A 16,507-nucleotide genomic window follows, 5' to 3' on the forward strand; every position below is an offset into this window, starting at 1 on the left:
GGATTATATAATAATAATATTTTTCTATTATTTTGAAAAAAAAATACAAATATTTAAAAAAAAAATCAAAAATGAATTTTCAAATATGAAATTTTTGGGAATTTTCTTGAAAAGGCGACTCTTTTTAGTGTACCGGGCCGAAAGAGCCCTTTCTTTAGAAAGAGCAGGAATTCCCATCACTACATTGAACATCAAATTCAATAGAACACACACCTATAACAGGGAGCACTATATACATATATACTATATACTTCTTTTCAATTATTTATATTGAAGATGATTGTTTATGTCAACCTATAACAGTTCCGTAACTTCTGCTTTTGACCCAAATACTTATATTAGAGGGACGATATTTTGATTTCTAAAAGAAAATGACACATTACGTCTTACTTGGAGCGTTACACCCAAAGGCGAATAAAATATGTCTTGCCTTTTTTTTAGTTAGCAATCTGAAGAGGCTTATTATTATTTAATTTTTGGAGACAGAACATCTAACTATAAAGTAATAACTAATGCGTGTGTTCATAAAAGACAAAGAGTAACTATGAGGATTTGCTGGGGAGAAGTGTAAGTCCTTGTTGGACTTAGAGTAGAATTGAGGATCAACATTGGAGTAATTAATGTCTATTTGTTCTTTATGTAAAAGAGTGTATGGCCTTAAAAAAGAAAAATAAACTTTTTACACGGAGAAGAACACCACCCAAAATCAATTGTTCAAAACACACTCAAAGCCACAGCTGTGACGATTTAAGTTATGGTCTTATCAATTATTTGACATTATCAGGTATTTTATCTCTGTGTTTATTTCTTGTGATGGAAATCCTGTTCTTTTTGGGTATGCTAAAAAAAGAAAAAGAAAATCAACTTAGTAACCCTGACTTTTTGAAGAATGTTTTGTAGGAGAGCAGCTTAGCTGCAAGGGCGCTCTTGATTCATTAATAGAGTAAAGACCTCCTTGCTTAGCTTTCATGACGGTTTATTAAATCAGCTACAATCAGTTGTGACGAAGGAGGAGAGGATGAACACTAATTTTGTAAAAAACATATTCGTATAAATTTATGAGGAAACGGGGCATAGACTTAATGAATTGTCATTTTGTACCCCAAATGTTGGTGGTTTTTTCGGGTACCGCCGATACTTAAGTAACTACTATGAGTACCTCAGCCCCCCGCCAATTGTACCCTGAATGTTGGAGGTTCGGATACTGTCGGCTTCCAAAACGGGATGCAACAAGCTGGTAATAATTGAAGAAACCACCAAGAGCCCCTTACAGCCTCCCAATTATAACTCGAATGTTGAAGTTGTTTATGGGTACTGCCAGGTCCCAAAACAGGATGCAACCTACTCCCGATACTTAAGTAAATACTAAGAGCCCTTTTTGAACCCACAATTGCATCCCGAATTTCTGAGTGTTTTCGGGTTTTAGTAGTTCCCAATTATTATTGGTTTAAAATTATAATCTGCTATATGGTCCCCCTTTATGTTCGGGGTACAATTGGGGGTTATTTTTAAAAAAAAGATGTTATGATTACATAAAAATTATTAAAATTTTCATGTACAGACATTTTGCCGAAAAAGATAATAAATATGTATTTTAAGACGATTTAAGGTGCATTCAATGAAGTACATACTCACAATTTAGTACGCATTTTAATCTTCCTTTTTATTATTATTATCCTTCAGTCCATTTTTACTACAATAGCTTCTATTTTTTAAGGAACTTTTGACAAAACCTCTCCTTTTTTAAAACAATCATGTATAATTTTATTATTTTTTCTTGTAAATCCAAATATTTCATCATGATTTCTTCTCCTTCAAGAAAGAAAAAGCGTAAGGAAATTAAATAAAAGAGAAAATATGGATGAAATTGGAACGGTTTCATCGGTTTAATGTTCACATCAGTGTGATTTACTCACAAGTTCGAACCATATCTTTATAAGGCTTTTACTCATAGAGATAAAAAATATACTGTTTACTTGAGGAAAACATTGAAAGGAGATACAGCTGATGAATACAAACAACAAAAGGATCAAAACATTCAAATATTATATAGTAAATAGCCGTTTTGTCTCACTTAGTATTGTGATTTTAGGGGCCTAATGGATAATAAGCATACTCAACATAGTTCAAATTTTCCTCTTTTTTCTTATTAAAACGGCAAGTAAAAATATAAAATCTGGAAACTGCGAAATAGTTCATTGCTAGTTTTATAATAATTCATCAATCTCAATTTTAACTCTTAGGAAGGAGTATGATCTCTTAAAGGAATGCCCACGATTGGTGTTTAAATTCGCCTTTAATTGCATGTAGCCTATAACAACATTATGAAGAACATTTTCATAATTGATTTTTTCTTATAAATTCTTAATACTCTCGTTTGTTCTCGTAAATACTTATTTTAATAAAAAATGTTTTAGAATATCTAAGACAACATGTAATCAATCAAGTATCATTTATTCTACAAAATACTAAATAATAATCACATTAAGTCTTTCAACCTATTATTCATTTTTCAAATTATTGATTCTTAAACGGAATAAGATATGGCAACTATCAAATATAACTGCTATCTTGATTTCAGGATGTCTATTTTTGCCCTATTTTTCACCCCCCAAGGATTCCATAGCACTAGGTAGGGCAGAGTTTGAGTAATGACTATATTTTGCAGTAGGCCTTTTTTCAATCATGTCATCATAATTCATTTTTTTAGTACTGTCTTCTACATAAGTTCTTCGCTTTAAGATTCGTCGATGGGACTCCACTTTTTTAAAGTGCATTGGAAAGTCAAAAATGGGGGGCACTGCTCCATCAACAACTAACAAGCGTACACTTAACTTTGTGTTTAATGATGTCAGAGTCCTCGAAGTGCTTAAAATATATCCTTGACCATTTAGTGTGTTTCCAATCTTGGCGACGGCTTTAGAAGCACTGGATTTTTAGGACATATGAAAATAGATGCTTATAATATATATGGAATATTAAATCAATGGATGGAAATTAATAAAAGGATGCCAAAACATATTATTATTTTATAAAGTTATGAAAATACTTATTGAAAAAAGCTTATTTTCACAAAGTTGTGGTTAAATTCACATTTCTTCCACAGTTTACTAGCAAGATCGTATTCTAGGGATCTAGAAAAAACCGTTGTTCTTGAAGTACAATTGAATACAATGCAGGCAGGCATTGAACTCTACGAATAAAAAAATAAGAATGAATCAAGTTCCCTACGATAACCTTACCTAATACCAAACTCCTTTTGTAAAAATTAGAAGGTTATTTTATCACTAATTATTAATTTATTAAGAAATATTATTGGTAACTGAAAGGCTAATGTTGACATAATAACTGAATGATTGGATCCAATGAGTTCTTAACTCATGGCTATTTCATAATATATTCTTTTTTATAAATACACAAAGTAATAACTTATTCTAGATATTGGTCCTTTTATTATTTCTATGAATAAATTTTGGTTATTTCTTCATTGAAATAATATATCTTATCATAATTCATAACCAAGGTTAACAGAAATACAAGGTTATACGGTACCATAACGCGTATACGACTAATGTTTGACTTCCCCCACGCTTTTCATATTGACGTCATAGTAGATGAGTGGTTGCGTGTTTTGTCAAAATCTGTTTTTCTTTTGGTACAATATATTAAATTGAAAATTTTAGCAATAGTGACGTCATAGACTATGAGTGGCTGTGTGTTTTATCAAAATCCGCCTGTCTTGCCCAGCAGTCGATGCAATACATGAGATCGGAAATTCTGGCAAGCCCTATAACATGATGGTCTACCCTTGTGTTTCTATTCACCTTAATCATAACTACTCTTTTCATCCAATATTAATACATATTATTATAATACAGTATCGAATAAAATACTGTGTAGATTTTAATAATTTGTAATTTATTTTAAAAATGGTGAAAAAATTATATGACTGATAGTCTGCGAGTATATAAGATTTAAATAGGGCCTTTTTTTGTTTTTGTTTCTTTTTGGAGGAAAGATTGCGTAATACAATGTATATATAAATACGTGTTAATTTTATTACACTTTTTTTTTTTTTTTTTGAAGAAGAAAATACTTGAAATTATTTTAAAAAGGAGAGGTTTTGTCAAAAGGTCTTCCAAATATAAAAGGAGCCATTGCAGTAAAGATGTACTAAAGGATAATAATAAGAAAAAGGGAGAAAATTTGTGTTCTAAAAGAGTGCGTAAACGCTTAAGTGAACCTACAAATAACTTACACTACAAATAATATGTACCGGGTGTCCCATTGAAATTTGAACACGTTCTAATTCAATAATTAATGGAGGTTGAGTGATTGAAATTAATTCATATTTCGATATATTAAAGCATAAGCAATGAATTAGAAAACAAAACAAATCTGAGCTCTCTAGCTTATGTACAAGTCGAGAAAATGACACTTGAATTTCATGTCCATGGGAGACCATGCAAGAGAACTCGGGATTTGACACCAGATTGTCCAGAAAACTATCGAAAAAGTGGGTGAAAAAGCCTTATGAAGGTGGAGAGGCCACTTTTAACACAAGGATTGAAAGAACCCCATATCCTTCGTTACATGACCCTTTCGAGTTATGTTGAACTTTTTTTATGCACTTTTGGCCTTCCTACAGTCCTGATACGAATCCCCCTTGACTAACCCTTTTGGGTGCATGTAGAAGGAAAGGCCTAGAGTCTCCGCCATCCAAACACCAAGAACCACAAAGCCAGAGTCATTAATGATTAAGAGAGCTCAGACACATATCTACTAACTGTATTAATTTTGTTGAAATTCTATTCTTAATTAATAAATTATATCTTATTGAAGTTTATAATTCAAATTGATCAGTTTTTAATGGATCATTGGATAACTGTGAGGCCCATTCATGTTACACAAATTTTAAAAGATAAAGTGTTTAATTAATTATGTGCCACATATTACAATGATTAAGTTTTGATTAATTAATAATTGATTCATTTTGTTACAAGGATGCTTCAGCAGTTAGCTCGAACCTCTATTAGAACAAAAATCATCACAACCGCCAATAAATAAATTAGAAAAAGAAATAATGTTTTTGAAGGAGATGGAGTCAATCAATTAATGATTGATATTCAATGTACGATATAAATGAATTAATAATTTGGATCGAATGTGTTGGACCTCTTTTGTACCTGTACAAGTCTTGATGGACACTCCCAAGATCGTCTTTAACTATAATTATTTATTCAATATATAAATATTATTGTTTTTTTTATACACAAAAGTATTTGGTATTTTGTACGTAGTTCTAGGAAAATTGCAGCACGTATTGCAATTGTCCTCTTTGTACTGAGTCTTATAATATCTCAAATTTTCCGAAAATGAGTGAGTTTTGAATTTTATAAAATTAATTCAACTAATTAAAAAATAATGAAAAACTGACTGCAATAATTAGAATAGTATTATTTCTCAAAAATTACTGTTAGGTCTTTAATTCATTTTTAATCGAGTATTTCGAAGAAAGTTTTACAAAAAAGATTGTTTTTTCCCAAACAATCATCCACATTTGATTACATTATACAATTCTAATCCTATTTTTGTGACCGTTGCTTTTTGGATGTTCGAGAAAAAGGGGATGTTAAATATGTTCATAGTCTCCCCTACTACATAATATAGTTATAGTTGATAATATTGTAGAGAAAAACGCGTGCGAGGAGACAGGGGGGGAGAAAGACACATGGTATCATTGTTTAAAATACTGATGTGATTATCAGTGATAATCACATCAGTATTATCAGTTGCCTGCTTTATTATGATTTTTGAGGGTGTAACGAAAGTATTTATTAGCAAAATGTTTAATAAAGATATAATACATATAATTGACTTAGACGATTTTTATCGGTTACTGTAGATTTGGAAATGTCACACTCCATGAAATAGTAATTTATTGTGAACCATATTCTCAGAAAAATAACTAATAAAACGACAAAATAAGAGTACTTCGAAATATATTTGAAGTTCCAAATTTAAAATAGAAGGCTTAAATTAAATATAATCTACATACTAAAAAATAAACCATCATACATTTAAGTTAAATATACAAAATTAAACCATTAGAATCATATAACTAATAATAACAATAAATTATAAATACAGAATATTGAAATAATAGATTTATCCAAATAATATCTTCTTGTTCTAACATCGGAATTCAGTTCAATATGTCATAACTTTAGGTTGCAAAATACAAGCCAAACGTGGAATTTAATCAAAAAGATCATCACCTTTTCTCCTTATGTGCAAGTTGCATATACAATTGTGCACAGGATAGATATATTTCTACCGATGAGATTTTAATAATTATTAATAATAAAGTAAATCATAAAATAATGTTAGATTTCAATCCATATCTTCTTTCAATCTTAGTAAGAATAGCTTTAGAATCCCACTTTCATTTATTTCATATTTATCTAAAAAAAAGAAAAGTTAATCCATGCAGTCAAAGGCAACCATTCTTGACTTATTGTAGTTTTCTAACATGACATCGTAAAGATTTAGAGCAAAAGCTAATTATGTAGTAATATCCGGCGATATTACTCCTTATTAAGAGCATCAAAAAAGATTTTTTTCTCCGCTATTTATGCTTATATAACAACATATATACACAATTGGTAATTATAATGCTACACCCAATGCAACTACCCCCGTTGTTGTGACTATTTAAGCAGTTGTTTTTGCCTTTTACGAGTTTTCTGAACACCATTTCTTGGAGCCTATCAACCATAGCTAAGCCTTAAGTGATAAAGAAGTAATATTTATTGACTATGTAATATTGGAAAACCTAATGTTCATACCCAAGTCTTTAAGTGAAGAAACTAGTCTCAGACAAACTAGTTGCGAACCATCCAAAGCTACTACCCCCGTTGTTGTGACCATTTAAGCAGTTGTTTTTACTATTTAATGAGTTGTGTATCATAATTCTTGATATGTTTAGCTAAAATAGAATCATATTTTAGGGTTAGATTTAAAAAAAGATTTAATACTTACTGTTAGATAGTACAAAATTCAGAGTTTCATTTCGAAATTAGTAAATATTAAATACTTTTTACTGATAACTTGATCGTCATTTGGTGTGGACGACTCAAAACATTTTTATATGTATTTCTATAAATGACATCAGTAGCAACATCCTCCATTAATTTAATGATGGTTCCTCGGGAAGGGATATGTTTACCCTTGTATTTCTCCATAAATTTTTTGAACGTAGATGATTAGCAATGGATAAGGTTATATTACATACAATAAGCATCCTTGTGAAATCAGAGTTAAAGTCTGACTTGATGTATTCATCATTAACTTGATATTTTAGATGAATATCCATACTCTTGATATGAGATGAGGATAATGAGTGGCGTGTAATTCTAGACAGGGGACTAAAGGCACATTTATATCGACAAATCCGACAAACCATCTGTTTCTCATCCGGTAAGTAATTCCCAAATTCCTGGGCCTCCATTTTCATAAATCCAGACAGAAGGCGACGTTATTTTAGGCATTTTATTCAGTTCTCTATCGACTATCACCATCTAATATTATATTAATATTGAATAATAAAGGCGGGAATGATAACGTTCTTGATTGATAGAAGAAGATGTATATTATTTAATCAATGATGCCATAAGTATTTCTTCTCTTCTGCTCGCACGCTTTTGTATTCTTACCAAAATTATCACCCTTAAATATAGTTACAAGCTGCAGCACATAATTTTATGGTGGATCCACTGTATGAGCGTGAAGCAATAATCTCGAAACTTTTTAAATGCTTATAAAATCACCCAACTCTTGATTGTTTTCATAACACACGTTGTTATTTCTAGATTGGCCTTCCACGGTATGTGAGAACATTGGAGATAATGACGGGTCCTCCACAGAAAAAGTATTATCGCCAAAGGGCGCACTCTAACCCCATGTCCGACCATTGCTTCACGTATCCACCTCATCCCACGCACAAGGACTGGTCTGAGGAGTATCCGGAAATTGATAAGTTTGCAGATAAAAAAATTCGCTTCGCGGATATTGGATGTGGATATGGAGGACTTTTGGTATCTTTGAGCCCCATGTTTCCTCAAACACTCATGTTAGGATTGGAAATTCGAGTTAAAGTATCTGATTATGTCAAGGATCGTATTTTATCGCTTCGATCGAAAGAGGAAGGCGGATATCAAAACGTTGCTTGTCTCCGATCAAATGCCATGAAGTATTTACCCAATTTCTTTGAAAAGGGTCAACTCACAAAAATGTTTTTCCTCTTTCCTGATCCTCATTTCAAAAAAGCCAAGCACAAATGGCGGATTATTAACCCCACACTTCTTGCAGAGTATGCATATGTGCTTAAAGAGGGGGAAGGACTCATCTATACTATCACGGACGTTCATGACTTGCATCTGTGGATGGTATCTCATCTTGAGTCTCATCCATTGTTTCATAGACTTACCCAAGAGGAGCTGGACAGTGATCCCGTTGTGGAAAAGCTATATACTTCCACTGAAGAAGGGCATAAAGTATCCAGAATGGAAGGCTCTAAATGGTGCGCCGTTTTCCGAAGGGTCTCAGATCCATATGTCGCATCATCTTCCTCTTAGTTGAATTCTACGATTAACATGCCATTATTACTTTTGTTTATAATGTATGACACGTTTCATATTCCTAATTGAGCAAATATAGTAATTAATCAAAGGAGTGCGTTTATATATACACATCCACTTATTTACTTTTTTATGAATATTCTTACAGATGGTTAAAATTGGTTTAAGACTCAGTGCTACTCTAGAGAATGTTACCTGCCTAGAAACGGAGGGTAAAGATTTCCGATGGTATTTAAAACTGCAATGCGTTAATTGTGGAGAAACACCAGATCATTTCCAATACATTTCGCTCTTGGAGTCTGATGCCCTGAAAGGGGGACGAGGAGAGGCTTCTTGTGTCATAAAATGCAAGTTTTGTTCGAGGGAAAACTCCATTGATATTATTGAGGGTACTATTATTTCTATAATATAGTAGAACAAACCAATTAACAAGTATAAGTATTTCCTATTTAGAATCCATTTGTGCATATAATTACTCTGACTCATGTAAGTCTAAAGTTATTGTATCCTTTGACTGCCGAGGAGTTGACCCCATTGAGTATTCCCCACGCTCTGGATGGAACTGTAAAGGATATAAAGTGAACGAGGATGAAGATGATGACTCAGAGGGCAAAGAAACCGGAGTCCTCTTTGAAAATATAAATTTAAGTGAATTGGAATGGGCTGATTATGACGAAAAGAGTGATCAGCCAACCTCTATATCAGAGTTGAAATTAGACTTTGTGAAGCTTAAATAATTGATTTAATGAATAATTTTTGTAATTAAGTTTATTTTCTCAAAATGTCTTAAATATATTATGTATATTAATTCGATTGTGATATTCTTGTTATCTTATTTGCTCTATAAACTATCTCTTCTGTTTTTTTAAATAGTTATGGGCAAGAAAAGTAAGTCTAACCAAGATAGTGGGATTTGTGCTTCGAGTAAGAAAGGAAAAATGTCTTTGGAATTTAAACTGAATTCGCACATCACAAATGATAAGTTTATTGAAGAAATAAAGGAACTCTGGTCAAATCGAGGAAGCTCCAAAGAATCAACTTCCTCAGATAATTTTCTCTTTGTAAATGACCCCTTTCCTTGTTGCCAATTACAGAACGCTGTTTTTGAACATTCGAATAATATCGATAATTTGATTGAGGAAGTGCATGCATTAGACTACAAAGAAAAAAATAACGATCTCTATAAGTTTATTCAAAGCATGGATTTGAATGGTATCAAAGAGTCGATTTATATTGATGCCTTGAAAAATTTACTCTATGGACCTTTACTATCTTGGATGAAAGACATTACTGGAATCGAACTCTCCGAGGCTCATATAGATATGTTTGCAGCCCAGTACAAGTTTTCAGACTATTTACTTTGTCACGACGATGAATTGGAAGGTAGACGAATAGCTTTTATTTGGTATTTAGTTCCTTCTGATTGGAATGAAAAGGATGGAGGCGCTTTAGATTTGTATGATAGGGATGAGAATAGTGGGGAACCTAGACGAGTAATAAATTCATTGATTCCTTTGCGAAACTCTTTTAGTTTCTTTGAAGTGAGTCATTTATCCTTTCATCAAGTTGCTGAAATTTTGTCAAAGGGTAATTTAAATAAAAAAATTCGAGTAAATAGATACTATAGCGTTGTATATTATTTTTTATAGATAAAACACGTCTCGCAATCACGGGTTGGTTTCGAGGTAAGTCCCTTCAGGGCCCACCAAAAGCTCCATGTCCATTATTAGAAAGGTTATCTCCACTTGAAATTGATGAAAACGAATTTTATAATTGGATTAACCCCTCATTTTTGTCACCTGTTACGCAGGGAGACATTCAAGAAACTTTTGAAGACAAATCAGAAATATCTTTAAGCAATTTCCTACTACCCGAGAAATTCAATGAAGTCAAAAATGCTCTTTTAAAATCCGAACTGTCATGGAAGTCAATTGGGCCACCAAATCGAAGGTCTTATGATTTACTATCTACGGAGAGTGCTCCTGAGATATTGAAAAGTTTTTTAATGTTTCTTCGCTCTGACGCTTTCTTCTTATTTTTATCTAACGTTACGGGTATTAAGTTACATCCCCTCTATGAAGGGGACGAAGAAGATGATGAGCAGGAAGAGGACTCAAAAAGTAAAGAGGAGAAATGCTGCTCCCCCACATGCAGCTATGAATTAAGACGATGGAAGGCAGGTAGCTATACGCTCATAAGAGATGGAGACAAAAGGGAACAATGCTTAGATGTGAGGCTTTGTTTTAATGTTGGTTCACTCTCTTCCCATTGGGATGATGAAGTTGGAGGTTTCACTTCATACATAGCCAAAGATGAAGATGAAGAACTCATATCTATTTCACCTGAAGATAACACCCTCTTTTTGGTTTATAAGGATGATGAGACCCTTAAATTTGTCAAATATCTAAATGCGAAATACCAAGGGTCTGCATTCTATGATATTGAATGCTCTTATTATGAGTGAGGGAATCATAATACCGTTTGAAAAGCAAAGAAGCAAAAAAAACAAAACATGTAAAAATGATCACTACAACTACTATTGCTCCTTATTAAATGTTTGAATAAATAACTGTGTTTAGTACTGAGTAGTAGTTATCTACACGGATGATACCCTCGAAGCATACACCGTCTAGGTTATGCAGAAAAATGAAATTCAATAATCAAGTTTCTTGTTGACTGCATGTACAATATACATCATTGCAATCCATTGACAGTTATATAATACCATTATAGTATGTTTTTGTAGAAATAATATATTTTCGAATATGAAAGGAACATCAATTCCTCAGTTCTAAAATCTTTTCTTTTTTACTCCATTCATTATTCTATGTATTAATTATTATCAAAAAATGTAAGTTATTGTAACTTATAAAAAATGACTTGTTTTCCACTTCTACTGCTATGACAATTAATTTATCTGCATAATCATGAAACCCGTTTCGCTTCTCCTATTTTTGGGGATAGAACCATAAATATAAATATTTAAAGACATACAATTTTAATTATATGTTACCTAATATGTAATACTAATTCGTGAGATAGAGAAATTAATTTAAGAAAAATAATCAGATCTATAGCACTATAAGAAGAATATAGTGACACGTTGTCTATGTTTCGACGTACATATAAGTTGCAGCATGACTTGAACTCGAGGCAGTTGATCAAGTTGAATTGAATTTCAAATGCATTACACTTAGTGTTGGATCGGTCCTTTTTGCCATTCAACAGTTCCAAGGACCGATCATACAGAAATAAATATATAGAGGTGACTAAAGCTTTAAACCAAGTAGCGAAACGCGACCGTTATCCTGAGTGGATACGATAGTGAGCGTTATAAAACTTTTTCGCAAGATGTCGCTTTTGATTTGACATCACTGTCATTTTTCTTACTTCTGATGTAGGGTGGGATGTTATAAAGAGAGTGATTGATGATTGCTATGGGGAAATAAGAAATTTTTCCTTTTTTGAATTTCCAACCTAAGAGAAGAGGCTGGAGTTTTCAATTATACATTTATGATATATTTATTTTTATTATAATAATAAATTTATAACTTAAGATAAATTATTGTCAGAAGTGGGAACTTGGACTCCATAGTTTAATATAAAATTTATATTTTATATTAATTATAGGGAAAAAAATAACGCAGAATAAACCTTTAAATAACCTTTGAACTGGAGTAAACAAATTAGTGGGTTAACAAAACTCCATATTATAAAAATCTTCTCTAGTTAAGCTAAGTCCGTCATCCAGACTTCGAATGAGCTTCTTCTAAAAAGTAAAATACATTAGATAAATTGATAACTCCTACTTATATCTCCAAATAATAACTAAATAGTACTTCTAGCGAAGAAACAAAGTTTATGTGCACCAATACATTTTTCAGCTATTGATCATGTGGGTGATTGTTTTGCTACTTGGTTTAAAGGTTTAGTCCTAGCTATTGGACAATTAGTAGAAGGAAATCATACTTTTTCCTTCTCTTTGCTGATTGGTTCAAAATTGTCAGCTGCCATCAGGTCTATTTTAAAGGTCTTGAAGGGAATTATCTACTACTTTGTGAGCTAAATTTAATTATTTATGATAATTAGACAATACTTATTTATGGCAATATATTTTTGATAATGGTAACGTGTAGTGCAGTGCATTGTAATAATAGATCAACTTCGACTAAAAAGAGTTCTGGCTTATCGCCCAAAAAAAAGTTTTATTTTCTATAAGACATCAATCGAAGGAAGTTGTGGATCAATGACATCAAACGCGTGCATTGGACTCCCACCAAAGACTTAAGAGTTTGCCAAGTAATATAATCAATTATTTATTCACTTGCGAGATATGTGAAAATTAAAGTGATGATTTGTTTTATAAGGCGTGTCACTGTGCTACATATCTAATTATTCATACTGAAATTATTCGCTTTAGGCTAACTTTGAAGAATCAATTTTCCTGCGGAAGCCTCCAGAACGACGGTGGCGTTTGATACATAATAAAATTCCTACTTTATTTGAAAATTCTAAGATTAAAAACAACAAAAGCTCTCTTTTTTAACTTTATATTTATTTTTAAAAGTTAAATTTTGAATTGAATTCTTTAATAAAGATAATAAAACAAAATGATGACAACTACATTATAAAAAATAAGCATTTTTAATCATAAATAATAAGAGAATAGAAACTATATATCAGTTAGTGTATCAAATGTAGATTGAGACCTTATTTCTGTCCTTTACATATTTGTTGTTGCTGTAGATTTATTTTTTGTCTGCTCCTTCCCTTCAGTCCTTTAGCTAGGCCAGGACGTATAAATTATAATTAGTGGGGGATCGATCCTAGAACTGAAACGGAGGTGGGGAGGGAGACTTATTAGGAAATCAGTTTTAGGAGCGATCCGCCATTAATTAAAATTTATACGTCCTAGCCAGTGGCGGCTTGAGACTATCTTTCATGAGGTGATGCTATTTAACAAATGGGTTGGTCGGTGGGTAGCGAGCGAAGCAAGTATAACAGCTGTAGGGTCGGTGGGCACTGTATTTCTTCCCCAAGAATTTTTTGGAAAATTGAGTACGTTTACGGTCTTTTTGAGGCCTATGAAGGGAGTGAAATCCTAAAACTTATAATATGATAATTTTGTTATATATATATATATAGTAGATTTATTAGTTTATTATTTTTTAATTTTTAATTTCTTATTCATTTTAATACAATTTTCCACATATAGACTTTTTTTTCTATTTGTTATTTGCAGTTTGTAATATTAATTGGAACAGCAAACTTTTAGTTCGTTTTCAAGTTTTTAATATATAAATATAAACACAAATGATCGAATTTGATGATCTAATAAAATATGATATTCCAACAAAACAACACAACTTTCTCAAATATCAAGTGAATTGAATGATTTTCAGGAATTACAAAGTACAGTATTGTGAAAAAGATGATACTTTTTAATACCTGCAATTGAATTGTATAATATGAAATTCGAGTATATGAATATCTTCCCACGCTCTCCAGACAATAAATGATAAATATTAAAAATAAAAAAGAGAGGTTCAAAATTAAGACAAAGTACTTTCATGTTACACAATAATAAAGATTGAAGATGCTAATGTTGGGTTAAATCAATTCTTCGCATAGACAGATTGGCTGGAAACTTTACAAGATACTAGATAAATAAATGTATTAACATGCATTATATCTTTTATTCGATCCATAACACCCTATCCATGGTTTGAAGACTATATTGAGATGACTGATTTTCTAGGGAAGGTGCGATTAAACGAAGCAACGGATTAAAAAAATTAGACTGGGTGAAAGATTCAGAATTTATCTACATTAAATATAAATGACGTCAAATTGATTTAAGTAACGAAAATCCAGCCTCCTAAAAGTTTTTTTCTCTCCTTAAATCGGCATTTTGTAACCTTTTAGACTGTAGTATACTTTAGGGAATACTATTATTGATTAATTAGCAAGGGTAAAAATCCAGTTTGGAATGGGCATGTAAAAAAACAAACGAAAATGAACATGGTAACCCTAACAATTTGAAGAATGTTTTGGAGGAGAAAAAGAATAATGCTCATGACGTTTCATTAAATCAGCTACAATCAGCTGTGACAAGAGATGAATGAAAAAAGGATATAAACAAGGACATTTAGTTACTAGTATTACTCCAATGTCGATCTCCAATTCAACTCTGAGTCCAAGAAGGACTTACAATTATATATCCGCAACAAATCCTCAGGGTTACGCTCCGTCTTATATGAGCACACACGAACGTTCAAACAGGTTTTGAAGATAATTGAATCTATTTAGGAAAGGATATTCACTATTCTGGAATTAAATAATAATGACAACTGCTAAGGAAAATAAAAATCGTTCTTTATACTACCAATTACAAATTAACCGGCCAACGTATTTATCAGTATTCCCTGCCATGTCATTCGATGTCCCTGCATACCTACACTGTGCGAGTCGCAGTGTTCTCCCTTCTCTTATCCTAGCGGCTTGGTTGCCTATTGCCTATCCCATACCACCTTAGAAGTAAAATCGGAATTGTTGAGCGTTGAGTACGCAGTTACACATATTAATATTATTCATTATTTTCTTCGTTTGTATATTCTTCACTCTAGCTAGAATTGAAAAAATAAAAAAATAAATATTAAGACTGAGGGACCAGCAAATCGGTCCTTAGGACTGTTGAATGGTAAAAAGGATCGGGCCGATAAAAAAGATTGAAAAGGAGGGGGAGATTGATTTGGAAATCAGTCTTTTTTGATCGGTTTCTAGAACTATTCAGACCAATATTTCTGTGCAAACTGTAATTTCAGATCGTGGACCAAAATTTAATCGCTTTCAAATCGTGAACCGATTTTTTCCAGTCTCAATATACAGAGTGAGGACTCAAAAATTAAAATCCTCTTCGAGGCCGTCTAGTTTCAGTTCTAAAAGTCTGAGTAACAAGCAAAACGGCAGAGGGTGTGCGATCTTCTCCACGCAGCCTGGAAGTGGAGGCCATAGCAAGAAGAGGATTGCCCAGTTCGTGGCCATGGTAATTGAGAAGGACTCAACGAAATCCATCAGAAAGATGGCGAACGAGAAGGAAAACGACCTCAAGACCATAAGGAAGGCCATCAACAAAGACCTGAACCTGAAGAGCCTCGTCCAAACCCGAGACATCAGTTGACCGAGTTCATGAAGGTAAGGAGACTAGAGAAGACTAAGAAAGTGCTGTCCCTCTTCAATCACAACGGTGACACCGTCAAGATTTACTCCAACAAGAAGATCTTCAGGGTGGACACTCTCTGAACTGGAGAAATAATTGTTTCTTGACTGAATCAAGAGCTTAGGTAGAGGGAACCTCCAGGACCAAACATTCAGCTCGTGGCGTCTGACGGTAGCAAGATGCCTCCCTACTTCTTCAATGCCAACGAGAATGTGAACACGTACGTCTACTACAAGGTACTCGGGTACCATTTCTTGCCATGGTTGAAGAGCACGTTCCCCAGGGAGAACTATGTTTTTACCCAAGACGGCGCCGTGGAACACACGTCCAAGAAGGTGTAGCATTTCTACAGGAAGAACACGACTACTTTGTGGCTCGTATACTTCTTGCATTCTTCCTCGCCCGACATGAACCACCTGGACTTGACTGTTTGGTGTGTCTTGGAGGGCAAAAAGAAGAAGGCTTACCACCCAAATGTCGATTCCCTGAAAGCTATGATCACGGAAGAGTGAAAAAACTTGTCGTCGGACTTCATCAAGGCCAGCTGTGCTTCTGTTTGTCCCTGTATTGAAGCCATCATTCAGAATGGAGGGAGGCATATGGAATAAAATGTGTAGATAATTGTTGAATTACCAACTTTTGATTCAAA

The 16,507-nt window shown here is 32.9% G+C and overlaps 3 protein-coding genes and 1 long non-coding RNA gene across 4 annotated transcripts; 3 read left to right on the plus strand and 1 right to left on the minus strand.

Annotated features, from left to right (window-relative positions):
- Positions 1–6,047: 6,047 nt before the first annotated feature.
- Positions 6,048–7,731, minus strand: LOC139905135 (uncharacterized). The gene is made up of 3 exons (XR_011779631.1): positions 7,042–7,731; positions 6,849–6,988; positions 6,048–6,786 (listed from the first exon to the last, which is right to left on the minus strand). It is a non-coding gene; the product is annotated as an uncharacterized lncRNA (long non-coding RNA).
- Positions 7,732–7,822: 91 nt separating this feature from the next.
- On the plus strand, positions 7,823–8,788 carry LOC121116805 (tRNA (guanine-N(7)-)-methyltransferase). The gene has a single exon (XM_040711097.1). It carries the CDS (start codon positions 7,908–7,910, stop codon positions 8,634–8,636), a length of 729 nt encoding a protein of 242 aa, XP_040567031.1. The 5' UTR covers positions 7,823–7,907; the 3' UTR covers positions 8,637–8,788.
- On the plus strand, positions 8,788–9,447 carry LOC121116806 (CXXC motif containing zinc binding protein). Its single transcript, XM_040711098.2, has 2 exons — positions 8,788–9,028; positions 9,093–9,447. Exons 1-2 carry the CDS (start codon positions 8,788–8,790, stop codon positions 9,374–9,376), a joined length of 525 nt encoding a protein of 174 aa, XP_040567032.1. The 3' UTR covers positions 9,377–9,447.
- Positions 9,448–9,514: 67 nt separating this feature from the next.
- sud1 (Prolyl 3-hydroxylase sud1) lies at positions 9,515–11,420 on the plus strand. Its single transcript, XM_040711096.2, has 2 exons — positions 9,515–10,226; positions 10,289–11,420. The coding sequence occupies exons 1-2, from the start codon at positions 9,515–9,517 to the stop codon at positions 11,101–11,103; spliced, it is 1,527 nt and encodes a 508-aa protein (XP_040567030.1). The 3' UTR covers positions 11,104–11,420.
- Positions 11,421–16,507: the final 5,087 nt, after the last annotated feature.

This window comes from Lepeophtheirus salmonis, chromosome 4 (assembly GCF_016086655.4).
Source record: "Lepeophtheirus salmonis chromosome 4, UVic_Lsal_1.4, whole genome shotgun sequence".
Taxonomy (NCBI): domain Eukaryota; kingdom Metazoa; phylum Arthropoda; class Copepoda; order Siphonostomatoida; family Caligidae; genus Lepeophtheirus; species Lepeophtheirus salmonis.

Coding starts and splice junctions, on each gene's coding strand:
- LOC121116805 (XM_040711097.1), top strand. CDS start 7,908: ATGACGGGTCCTCCACAGAAAAAGTATTATCGCCAAAGGGCGCACTCT.
- sud1 (XM_040711096.2), top strand. CDS start 9,515: ATGGGCAAGAAAAGTAAGTCTAACCAAGATAGTGGGATTTGTGCTTCG. Junction 10,227..10,288: donor TGCTGAAATTTTGTCAAAGG/GTAATTTAAATA, acceptor TATTTTTTATAG/ATAAAACACGTCTCGCAATC.
- LOC121116806 (XM_040711098.2), top strand. CDS start 8,788: ATGGTTAAAATTGGTTTAAGACTCAGTGCTACTCTAGAGAATGTTACC. Junction 9,029..9,092: donor CTCCATTGATATTATTGAGG/GTACTATTATTT, acceptor TTTCCTATTTAG/AATCCATTTGTGCATATAAT.